Source organism: Rhinolophus hipposideros (genome assembly GCF_964194185.1).
Source record: "Rhinolophus hipposideros genome assembly, chromosome: 1".
In the NCBI taxonomy this organism is placed as follows: Eukaryota; Metazoa; Chordata; class Mammalia; order Chiroptera; family Rhinolophidae; genus Rhinolophus; species Rhinolophus hipposideros.
In genome coordinates, this window is record NC_138047.1 from 102,158,831 (window position 1) to 102,172,443 (window position 13,613).

Genomic DNA, 13,613 nt, shown 5'->3' on the forward strand with positions numbered 1-13,613 from the left:
TAGCTCTGACTGTAGTGGTTATGCTAACATGTCTAAACTTTAGTAATTATACTTGACTTTTCAGATTTTAGCCTAATTCTGGAAGCTCAGAATGAAGACATATCCTAACATATCAATGGGGGCAGACAGGAGAGAAAAAGAAAATGTTACATTAAATTAGTCATTTTATAGCTTGAAGCTAAGCATGGTTCTTTAACCTGACATGGTTCTTTGATCTCACTGTATAATTCTGTATTTTTATTTACTGAATATTATTCTAAAAACAAAAACACAAACTATATTAATTAAGCATGAATATAAATAGTCTTCCCATCTTCTAAAATAGAGCACCCACTCTATTAGGGTAGATAGCCTACCAGTGTGATGGCATGATTTTTATTTAATATGCAAGGATAAAAAGGTACCATCGAAACAAAAGAAGTCCAGGACTCAACTCTCTTGAACATCTCTATTAATCAGAATCACTGACTGATCAGGCATATTTCTCCAAAGAACTTAGAATGGAGCTATGAGTACACTTATTACTTGAAAATATTCTGCCTCAATTAACAAGTTTGTCCTTTTCTCATACAGGATGAATAAATAAACGTAAAAAATCAATTATAACCTAGTACCCTACATGTCTCTGTAAATTAAAGTTCACTAAATTTTGTTTCTTTTAAAAATTGGTATGGCTGGGTATAGGTGTAGAGCAAAATTTTTCTGTAAAGGATCAGACAGTAAATATATCAGACTTTGCAGGCCATACATTCTGTGTTGCAACGACTCAACTCTGCCATCCTTGTAGTTTCAAGGCCACTAGGCAAAAAGTAAATGAATGTGTTCCAATAAAACTTTGTTTACAAAAATAGAAGGTTTGGCCTGTGGGTCATAGTTTGCTGAATATTTTTGTTTTGTTTTGTTTTTTATGCTTTGGAGATTTTGCCCATTCTCCGAAAGTTATCAAAAGTATTTATCAAAGATGAAGGATTTTAGCCTTGATTTCATCATAAAAGTGTTTGTTAGTGGTGACACTATGGGGTATACTCTTATGCTGGCTACTTCACAAGATTGTTTAGAAGTCAAATGATTCAATTTAATTTAATCAAATCAGAAAATCCTGGGTCAACTTTAAATTAATACATAGTATACTCTATTAATAGCTCCTCATTTATTATAGTACATAAATATGAGTGGTTATACAGTCTGAATAAGTCCAAACTCTCTAGTTGAACTTCCATAATTTCACTCCCTTTATTTCTCCTATCTTACTCCATTTGTAATCTATTAACTCAAATTTTGGGTTTACCCACTAGAAAAGATTGCTTTGCAGTTCATACCATTAACTAAAAAAGGTTCTTTATTTCTATTATTTAAAGTATTGTATATATTTTTATTCCTTCTGGAGCACAAACAAAATAAAAATATATTTTTATTCCCTCTGGATAGCCCTTTAGTCCTTTATTAAAGAGACAGATTGCAATACAGAAACATTTTAAGTTGAGAGACAGAGCTTAAGTTATACTTCACATCTCCCTTTACTACCCCCATCCTGCTCCAAGCCCAGACCAATATGTTCACTCTCAGAATGAGATGTTAGACAGACAATAAATACAAAAAATAGTTTTCAATCTATTAAAGTTAGCTCCCCTTGTGGAGTCTTCTGTCTTCCTAACCCTGGCCCCTAGGCTGCTCTCAGGTAGACAAAGTATGTATGGCTAGAAAAATATGTAGGAGTAGGAGCAGGTTCTGACTGAAAAGCAGGAAAAGAAATCTTTGCTCTTTTCCAGTATAATTCAGTGATTCTGTGCCTGGATTTAAAGGTGAGTTAGGAAGAATCAAAAATAGTTCTTCCTAAACTGGACTAGAAACTCAAAAAAATAACACTGTTTGTCCTTGTGAAAATAACACTGTCCACCAGTGCTGGTAAAGAGCCACGTCTTATTTTTGGCAAAAATTATATCAACTCAATGTGACACATCCCACATGAACAATAGATTTGATATGTATGAGATTTTTTTTTCTTTTAGAAAAGAAAAAAATGAATAAATAAATGAATAAACGCAGTTCCTTTGAAAGACCAAATCTAAAGCATGAAGCCTGAACAAAGGGGTCCCCTTGGTGGTTAAAAGGTTATCAGTCTGATACTCTTTTCTCAGTTGCTAGTAACAATCTTTAGAATGTTATTTAGCTTCAGTTTTCTAAGTCTTGAGTTTCTATGTCTCTAATTTTTTTAGTTAGAAAATGAAACAATCATATTCAGTCAATCATATTTGAAGAAACCCGATTCCAAAAATGAAGTTAAATTCAGACAATGTAAAATACAAACTACTTAAGAATATGAAATACTAGTTTCTGTCATCAGTGGTGGTAAACGCTTTTGCTTGTTTGTTGTCTAAGTACATGCACTCATTATTTGATAAAAAGAAACTGAAGCACTTGTACACATATATAAAATTTATCGAAAGACACCATTATTATTGTCTGTACTCCATGGCTCAAGGGAGGTTTTAGGGGTCAAGGAAAATCCTTTCTATTTAGTTGGCCACTTATAACAACTATATAAATATCATGATTATTGCTCACTTAGAGAATAAAGTTACGTTTGCTTTTCATCTCATCTACTTTCCTCCCTCTCAAATTCTGCACATAAAAAGGAAGGCAAAGTTTAAGCCACAGAAAATGTCAGCTGCTTTCCTAGGAAGTTTAATAGTCCAGCATCACACAGTCCTAGCTTTTTCCTTAAGATAATAAGAACTCTAAGAGGAAAACTGTCATGGGGCAGAGAGAGAAAGTGTGTGTGTGTGTGTGTGTGTGTGTGTGTGTGTGAGAGAGAGAGAGAGAGAGAGAGAGAGAGAGAGAGAGAGAGAGAGAGAGAGAGAGAGAGAAAGAGAGAGAGGAGGGAGTAAGGAAAAAGGATTATATCCTTACAAGACAGATATTAGCAACATAATTTCTACATATCAGTGTTAATTAACAGTAATCTATTTGGTATTTGTTATTTTCAACCGGGTCAAACATAAAACGAATAAAATAGTTGTAAATTATATACCACAGATAAGACAGTTATAGATTGAGAGAGCTGAAAATCATATCGCATGTCACCTTCACTAATATTTATTAAACATAATTCTTAAGCAAACTATAAATGACAGCTTTATTTTTATTTTTTTTATATTTTAGAAGATATAAAAATAACAAAGTATAGTTAAAAACTGCACAGTTTAAAAGGGGTTTTTATTAAATGTCCATATTAGTATGAAAATGTGCTTTAAAAGTTAAGAGATTTAGGATTAAAAACTGACAAGTGCTCAAATCAAAATAGTTCTTCTGTGAGTTTTCACACATTGCATAAGAAATCTGCGATAATTGAACACGGACCAGTAAAACTCAATTAGAAACAGTTATACCATAGCAAACAAAAATGAATTACCTCGTCTTCGCCCATAACTCCTTGCTGCATGTAAACAAAGGACAAATTGTAAAATGTCAGAACTAAAAATAAGCCCACATATACAAATATTTGTGATATGAAAAGCTATGTGGGCATCTGAAAATTAGTGCTACTTTGTTTTCAGAGCTATGACAATGTCACCATATAACATCTGCATGATATTTTATCATTTACAAAGCACTTTCATTATAGATATCATCTGAACTACATAAAAACAAATTAACTGGAAAATATATAATTCTCATTCATGTTAAAATTCATGAATAAATATTTCTTTCATCAGATCAGGATAGGAACGTAACACGATAGTTAAATAACATCACAAATAATTTTTCCAATAAATGGGAACAACTTGAATTAAATCCTTATTTTTCTACTTATGATAAAGAGTGATGCAGCATATATAGTCCAACAAATAGCTATTCAGATCCAGTTCACATTATACCAAGCCCTGCATGAAAAACGTACCGGAAGACAAAGTAAAGAAATTAATCCATATTCAAACTTGCTTAGTTGAAGAAATGATTAATGATATATATTAGCTAATAATGCTTTCTATTCTTTTAGTGCATTTCTAACAGCTATCTAAGGGTTTATGTCTCTACCTCTGGGGTTAGAGGGGTTCAGATACAAATCATTATTAGCATCATCATAGAATAGTACATGTTAAATACTGTAGAAGTAGAAAAGCATTTCAATCTATGTTACTAGCAGTTTACATAACTCCTTATGAAGAAAAAAATACTGAAATTTATTTTTCATAAGAAACTACCAGCTGAATAAAATTCAAACTTGTTTTTAAATAACTCCTCCCCCCAAATATGAGTACACAGTGATTACTTTTACCCTGCAATTAATATGTAAAACCAAGGCAGTAAACCAAAATATGACTGTTAAAATTCAGATCCTATTTCATGTTTGTAGGTTTTTAGAGCTGGGAAAATTTTAATATTGAATAAATCTCAAATCAAAATAGGTATTAAAAGTCAGAAATGTCTCCCTGAAAGTATAAAACTTAAAGATCAAAATGAAACATTTCACATCATTAAATACATTCTATTACTGAAGTTTTACAAAATATATTTTAAATTTTATGCTAAGGCTTTAATATAAATACGTGTGTCTACAAGGTGAGAATATAGTATTAATTCCCCTGTAATAAAATAAAAAGGATAAATGAACGGGTCAATTTTTAGTCATTAACACTTCAAGAAATAAGTCAATAACTAGAATGCTTACATCAGTCTTTTATACAAAATAACTTCATTTGCAACTCTGTCATTCTACTGTTTATATTTAGCTATAAAATCTACAGCAGACTTAACCTGTCCACAAACGCCAATTACCTCAAGGCTCTACAGAGTTATGTGACTTGCATAGCATATATATATATATATATATATATATATATATATATATATATATATATATATATATATATATATATATATATATGTATACACACACACACATATATATATAGTGTGTGTGTGTGTGTGTGTATGTGTATAATTTACATAGAGCTTACCTGACCTGTATATTAGTTTAGGGTGAGGGCAGGGGTGGAATTGTCATTAAGAATTTTGTTGTCTAGGTCTTTTAAGACTTATAAAGGCCTTTAAAAAACAAACAAACCAAAACAGGGTCTTAAAGAGATGGGACATCAAATGTGGAGAATCAGACCAATAAAATAGGAATTTTAATATAGCTATCAAGTACAGCCTATAGAAGAGTGAATTCCCTGAATTCTTTAATGTTGTATTAAGCCTGGAAATGGTCAATAGGCCCCCAAACACTTCACAGTACAAGTCTCTGGAGTTGGGCTTCCTGCTTATGTCTAGGCATGGTCTAATAATATTAATTCAGTACAAATTTGCTTTGGGACATCTCATTCACGGCTGTAGAGGTTCAAACATTTATAAGGCAAATGAAACTATTTTCATTAAGTTTAAAGACAAATTATGAATTATGATAATTATAATATGGTACATAATTCTTGACCTACCGAGAAAAATTAATAACATTATACCAGTTTATGTTCTTAGCTGTTAGGTTCTTAGCTGAGGCTGCTGCTTAATACTAAAATCATGAAAATAAATATGAATGTTCACAGCATCATAGATTTCATTTCATTCCTAGCCTTGAACACAATTATTTGGAAAATTTCTCCAACTGTCTCATACCTGAGGGATTTTAGAATCCTGTAAAGAGATATTCCACTTATTTTTTTGGACAACTCACAGGTTCCAAGTCTCTCCATCACTAAAAGTAGAACTGACTGCAAATGAAGCTAAACCACGTGAAACACTTCCTCTTCCCTGTCGTGGAAATAACCAATCTGCTTCCATCATGCTAACCAATGGTGTGTGAACTCACTTCCCTACCAATATTTTTATGTGAATTTCTGGGGTATGCTTCTACAACTTTTATCAGAAAACCCTAGTAAGAAAAAAAATCATTAAATGACTATTACTTTTGTTTTTTCAAAGTGTTCTTTAAACAATATGTCCTTCCAAACTCATTTAGAATATGATTTAGAAAAAAGTGAACAATTTTTAAATAAAGTCTGTATTTAGAACATAAAATTTCAGGTGTATTTCATAAGGTATTCCAAAAAATACCTCACACAAAAGTGAGGAATTGGCTATTTAACATACTCATGCAATTATATATATATATTGTGTGTGTGTGTGTATGTATGCATGTTAAAATATATATATCATATATTTATATACATATCTTTTCTTTTTTTTAATGAAGCTAATAAGAAGGCTGTGAGACATAGCTACAAGTGGCTTTACAATTTGGTCCTGGGTTACTAATAATATTATTAGGTTCTAGCCCATAGCCACAAAAAAGAAATAGAATAATTCTAATATTCTCCTTAGGGTCTTTGTACTGGCTCTTCGCTCAGCTGTGGTGCCAGAATTACTGCAGATGGAGGAAGGGACAGATAAACATCAAGTCAGCCGGAAATACTTACAGGTTAAAGTTCTCTTGGTGTGAAACCAAAGAAATTCTTATTTCTTATTCTAAAAACTTGAGCCAAAAGCCAGGAGAGAAATATACCCATTCCCCTACACCATTACAATCCTTTTCAAGATCCCAAATATATCAGTTATACACTCCCTTCGTTTCCATCAGCATAAAAAAAGAACTGAAAGTATACTCAAGTTTCCTATTTTCATGACTTAATATAGCATATTAAGAAAATCTGCCTTCAGAAATACCATTTCACTTCTGAGTAAATATTCTCAATTAAAAGACACACATAACTTCTCTCTTCTCAAAAGTATACCGAGATCTTGATTACAAACATGGCTGTATGTGGTTAATAACTGCAAATTTAAAATTCAAACTAGCTTGCTAATATCCCCCCATACTTCTGCTCTGTCTGTTCTCCTTTTGAAAAACCACATGTATTGATAAAAATGTAAGCTATATTCCTTGGGAGAAGGGAAAGGGGAGTACAACATAAATCCAAATAGAAAGAAATACTTGAAACGAAACATCATTTTGTATTGCTCCTCACTACTATGAAAAACAGAGGGTCTTTTTGTTTTGTTTTGTATTGTTTTCAACTCCTGATAATAAAAAGTGTAAGACTTATACACTTAGAAATACAAACATTCAAGCTGTCATTCTAACTTCAGATAGTACCTTTCATTTTCAGACAATTTGCCCATTCCTACATAATGTGACTTTCCTAAAGTGCTTCTTCTGAATGTTAAATTTGGACTCTTCCACAATATCTGAATTATAATTGGAAACAGTGGCAGTCTCCACCAGTCAATTCAACTTGATTTCCATGTGATTTGAGGAATGTTGTTTGTTCAGAAGTAGGAGCTGCTTACAGTTATATTTCTATGACATTTTTTGTTGTTTAAATTTTTCTAATCTATACAACTTCATGCGACGACACGGGTGTGGGATTATACCTCTTTTCCTATATCTGACTTAACAGAGGCTCCAAGTTAAAGATTTGCCAGAGGTACTTCATAGTTTTACCTAGTTTGACCAACTTCCTGACCTTTATCCCATTCTCTGTTTATCCTTTACTTAAAAGAATATTTAAAAGTTTAACCATAACGCTAATTAACTAGGAAGATAGGATCATAAAACCTTTACAATGTTTGTCCTATCTGTATAACAACTATACTAATATTTATACATTACTTTTCATTAAATGGACTGTAACATCACAGATTTCTGCCAGTTCTGTATTTTCTAAGGAATGACGTTAAATAGTAATAGTCATACATTTAATTTAATGTGTATTTGTGCACCATCAAAAGTCATCCTGGATAACACAAGGGGCAAGCACTCCACTTTAAGAAACTGCTTTTATTGATCCCAAATTTGTCCTTATATAGCTTCTTCCAAAAAGTTCTGGTTTGGCTCTTTCTGCAGTAACAGAAAACAAGCTTTCTTTGTTCACTATGTATCAATTCTGTCTTCTCTAATTTTATATTATACAAAGTAAATAGATCAAATTCCTTCATGTATTCACAGGACATGATTTTTACTTTCAAAGACATTTTTGTCACTGCTAATCATCACCCACTGCCACAGATAACTTTTACTTTCAGAAACTGTTCTAAACACTTATTTTACATGAATGAATCATTCACTTCTCACAACAAACCCCCTGAGGCAGACAGCATGCTCTCTCTTTTAAAGAATCTGAGTCAAAGTGAAGTTAGGTAAGCTGCCCAAGGTCACACAGCTAGAAATAGCAGACCTGAGTTTAAACTCAGATAACAATGTTATATATAGATGATGTACTATAGAATTGTTCACCTGAAATCCATGTAACTTTACTAACAATTGTCACCCCAATAAACTTTAATTAAAAAAAACAAAAAAACAAACTCAGATAATCTGGCTTCAGAGTCTGCAGTACCAACAACTATGAACTACTGCTAAGCTGCCACAAAAAATACTAATGTATGTGTGTGATGTGATGGCTGGGTGTGAGGTCGGAGGGATGGTGGGTGGGGGGAGGGGGTTCACAGTGTGAGGGGATGTAGATGGTAGGCGTCTAAGTATTACCTTGTCTTGTACACCTGAAACTGATAAAAAAAATAAAAAAAAATACTAATGTATATTTTTTTACTAAATATTGATTTTCAAAGTCAATAATACTAGCTATACTTATTGGCTAAGTAACACAATTTATTTAATCAACTGCCTAAGAGTAAGTTAAGTCTGTGACATACTAAAAATGTAATGATTTAAAAGCAGGTCTATGTATGGAGATGCTACAACTGCTTTAATCAGTCAAAATATTTAATAATAATTTAGGACAGGCAGAGGCTTGGTATTAACATCACTTAATTTCCGTGTTTCTCAGGGAGACAATATACTAAGAATACAGTTGAAGAACAGCAGTTAAAAAGTAGCTCAAAAAAATTTCCCCTTACTTTTTAGTGCCCTTTGTCTACGTCTCTGTTCAATAAGCCTTGATGTCTACAAAAATTGTTTAAATCTTTCATATTCAAATACTTTGTCCTATAAATATAACCAATTTTCTGATTCTTGCTTGCCTTCTTAACCAATGATCTCAAATGAGCAAAAGATTTTTTTTCTCTTTGGATCAAATTGTCTCTATTGACTTAAACACATTTGAATGTCCTAGTTTCATTATCTTTTATCTCCCCAGTCCCTTACCAGAGAAAGTTCAGAAATTTCCAGGACAGATTACTATACTGAATATGCATCATGGCTCTAAGGGGCAGACTGTGAAGAGGGCTCACATAATAAAAAACCAGATTTGTCCACAAGATGCAACTCTTTCCTGAAATAAAATAGGCTTGTGTCTACTATGTGATGAAACAATTTCAATCAAATATCTAGATTATTTATAAGGGATTTAAGGAACTGATGAAATCAATTAGTTTAGTAATATTTAGTTGTAGAAGTTGGAAAAAACAGTGCAGCCACTAAGCTCTGTGCTCACACATAACTGACATCCTATTGTGATTGCAATATACTTCTGAATTATCCTACGTTATTATGCATTTAGCAATCTAAGAATATCTGTGAATGATCTAACAGATTATCTCAGAGTACTTTCCTTCAGATGGATTTTAACTGAATATGAGAAACACTGGTAAATTCAAAATTTTCAACTGGATTGCTTTTTATAGAATTTAAAATAGAAATGTGAATGATCCTTATTTACCACAGAGGATGTTTCAAAAGATAAGTATTTAAGGAAGAATCAATACATTAATAATTTAATGTTACCCAAACCTATTATTATTTTATAATTCAAGCCACAAGAATAAAAATTATGATCTATTTCCAGTTTTGCAAACTTAATTTTAACAATATAATTTTTAGTCATAGATTTAGTTTAGAGACCACTTACTCAAATAATATGGTTTTTAAATTTTGTGATAGAAAAAATGTTGAATGAAGTCCTGGAACCTAATTTCTAGTAACTTTTTGGTCAAAGTCTATATAAATATCGTGATTCACTGAATTCATAAACTTGGCCTATTGGACTGCTGGGAAGTCTAGCGTGGACAAGGCTTCTGCCTAGAATGCACGGTCTGGCCCCAGTGTTAGTACCTTGACAATTCTACTTCTAACCATCCTTAAGGATCTTCACTAATAGATAACCCAGTGCTTAGACTAGGCTGCTATGAGGTGGGCAACTCAATGCATAACAGTCAAATACTGAATGAACCAATCTGCATGAACTTCTACTGAATGAACTTCATCTGCAAGGTTATACTTTGCTTTTCCAGTTTTCTCTTATTCCAAAATCCTATCCAAGTGACAATCTCCCAGATAGCCCGGACTTATTACCATCTTTTTGTTACTACAGTGTTCACTTAATATTAGTTCACAGGGTGTAGTTTTACATTGGCCGTTTTCAGCCTTTGTTCCCCAACTTCATTGTCATCTTTTTTCAATAAAGCTTTTGTTGAAATAGAAGAGTCAAGTTATTCTAATGATATAATTATGTATTTTAAAGTACCTACTATCTCTATTATTATTTTTTCCTACTTTCTGCCCGTCACCCACCCTCTGATTTAAAAATACCTTTGTGAAGGATATTTTAATCCTCCACATCTACTCCCACAGTCACGGATGTAAGTACTGTAACTCTGATTACAATGTTTATCCAACAGAGAGAATGTTGTAATGAACTTCACCATCGTAAACTTTCTAGTTACAATTAGTTACTGTGACCAACGTTTGCAGAATCACCATTTCTTCAGAATCAGTATTACTTAGTTGAACATAAATAAGCACAAGTGCTAAACTAAATTAACATGTGTTATACACTTTGCAAACATTACCTCACTTAATTCTCACAATAAACCTTGAGATTTTATTCCCATTTCACAGATGGGAAACTAAAGCTCACAGACGTTACTTGACCAAGGTCATACCATAAACTGGAAAGCCAATATTCAAACTCAGGATTGTCTCCAAAGTCTCATTGAATTAAATCATACTATCACAAAAACACTTCAACTGCTTTGCCAACCAGAAAACACTCAAACTTCCAATTTTGCTTTCTTTACAGCAAGAGCTGTAGCTTTATTTTCATACTTATAAAATGACTACCAGGTATATGGGGAAGGTTTATAGTCAATCATCTTTATTTATGTAAATCAATTGTAAAAATAAAATGTTTTATGCAACTTACCATTTAACATCAACAGATTGTCAGTTCCTGGATGTGGATAGCTCAATCGACCTTTAAAAAGACAAGAAAGTAAAGTTTGAAGATTATTGTGCTATTCAAAACTTGAAAAAAGGGAAGGGGAATAAGGAGGAAATTATTGAGCATAGCATATTTCTTAAGAACTAAACAGGTAATGTTTAACTCAAAGTGTATTAACTAAAATTATCTTTGAAAATTGAAAACAAAAACAGTTAAACTTAGTTCCTAGATCATAACAGCACAATGTGATTTGGGAGCTACAGGTACAGAACAAAGCCTACTTGCCTGAAATGTAGAAACAACTTAGGTATTCTAGTCTTTCAAACTTAATATAGGATGTTCAAATTAATATTTTCAAAGTTGTTGATAATTTTTTCTACAGATCTCTTTCCAAAATTAAATTTAAAGGAATTTCTAGTCCGAAATAAAAAAGCAACCAAAATATTTTTAAAAAGCAGCAAAAACTCATACGACTTGCCATTTTAATTCGATGTCATTTTATACAGTTGTATTTAAATAAAGAAGTTTAATGAAAACACCTTAGAAGTATTATTACAAATGTTATTGGAAATGTAACTTGTTCAAACTTTATAAATAATATAAAATAAAAATATAAAAAATGAAAATGTTAAAGCTTAAGAGCATAGTAGCATAAGTATTTCCTTTGAGTCATTCTTCATTTAAGTATTTTGCATGTATTAATTGCAGAAAGGACAACAGTACAACATACTGCTGTGGAAAAGGGAAAAAAAGGTATGCATGGACATATGGTTTATCCAGCATTTTTATACTGTAACACTTCTTTGACTAAATGCCAACAGCAAGGATAATCATTGTTTTTAGTCTATTAAAATACAAGATTTTTCTCTGTGATAGACTATTTGAAAGGTACATTAAAATCCATTTAGAAATCTAAAAATTAAATGTCTGTGAGATTGCATTTTGGCAACATCCAGCACAGTCCCTTTAAAAAGACAATGATAGAATGTAATGTGTTGCCACCAGAGATATCTGAATGACTATGACATGATTAGTAAGGAGAACAGACTAACTGTATCTACCTTTACTACCTCCGCAAGTACTCTATACTTTTATTATATCCAAATGTACCATACAAGACAGAGATTGTTTGTTAGGTTTCGATTTAATTATTAAGTTAAAGAATTTGATCATCTACCAATGTAAGAGCAAGTGGCAAAGATAATCCAATTTTGACATTAAAATAAGTACACATATATTAGATAGATATAAACTATACCTATACATACACACACTTCATTGGAGATCTAATTTTATTATAGCACATTTTCTTTTTAGACTCCAGAGTTAAAATAAATGTTACTGTCCTTCAAAGGACAATTTACCACTTCTTATTTACTCCTGAGTTTCATGCAGTATGATATTAACTAAATGATCTCTTACAATAAAGTTGTCATACTATAAAAACCTAGAAATACGTTTATTGTGGTGTCTTAGTATGGAGTGAGAAATAGGGTAGCATGCGTACCAGATACATTAAGTTAGGAAGCAGAGCTTTCCTAAACTGTATTTCAATAGCATGGTGCATTACTTTGTCTGAAGTTATCATAGCTTATTTTTGAAATACGTCTATTTTTAAACATCTTGTTACAGATGACCAAATTTAGAGAACAATATAAGGTCAATAAAAAAATTACTGTTATTTCTAACTTGAGATTGAAAATAAAAACTCCTGTAAAAGTGGCAACCTGTGCTGCTGTTCAGGATAGCAAGCTCACAAATTTCTGCATACTGACAGTGCGTGGGAGACTGAGATATGAGTGAGATACAATCTCTGCTTATGACGCTGTAGTGAAGACAGACACAAACATACAATTTCAATATAACCTGCCAAGTATGAAAAGAGCTATGTACATTCTGCTATATAAAAAACACAAAGGAGTAGCTAACCAAGTCCAGGGGTTCAGGCAAGACTTCCTAGTAAAGTAAACTGAGCAAAAGACTTAAGCCTTGCTGTACTTTAAGAAACACTCAATTTTCAATTGCCATGTAATTATTCTCTAACAGATTCATTGTTCGCTTTATTTATCCCCCAAAACAGGTAACAAGATCATTTCATTGTTAATAGTCTTTTGGCTTTCTGTCTCTGAAGGGACACCATATGTGGAAAGTTCAAAAGACAGATACCTATTTGCTAAAGGATATATATTTGCACATAAGTTCTAAAATATAGATCTCCAAACTGGAAAATATCTCAATATAACTAATAAAATACTCCAAAATGAAATAAACAAATTTAGACTATTTTAAAATTATCCAGCTACTTTTCCTCTACTACAGTGAAACTATCAATACATCTTTACAAGTTAACTTTTACTTAGGATAGTACTAAGACTACTCTCACTAAGGACCTGCCAGTTGATAATAACTAATATTTGAGGGCTTACTATGTGCCAGGAACTTTTCTAAGTTCTTTACAACCAATTATTTAACCCTCACAACAATCCAATGAGTTAG

The 13,613-nt window shown here is 32.0% G+C and overlaps 1 protein-coding gene across 6 annotated transcripts in view; it reads right to left on the reverse strand.

Moving 5' to 3' along the window:
- CPEB2 (cytoplasmic polyadenylation element binding protein 2) overlaps positions 1 to 13,613 on the reverse strand; it is a 62,638-nt gene that overhangs the window by 21,786 nt on the left and 27,239 nt on the right. For 4 of the 6 annotated variants that reach the window (XM_081058429.1, XM_081058427.1, XM_081058432.1 and 1 more), the window contains 2 exons: positions 11,100 to 11,150; positions 3,413 to 3,436 (listed from right to left, as the gene is read on the reverse strand). In XM_081058429.1, coding sequence (XP_080914555.1) covers positions 3,413 to 3,436; positions 11,100 to 11,150 — 75 coding nt within the window. The remainder of the gene's footprint in view (positions 1 to 3,412; positions 3,437 to 11,099; positions 11,151 to 13,613) is intronic. The other 2 variants (XM_081058430.1, XM_081058428.1) reach the window with 1 other exon arrangement.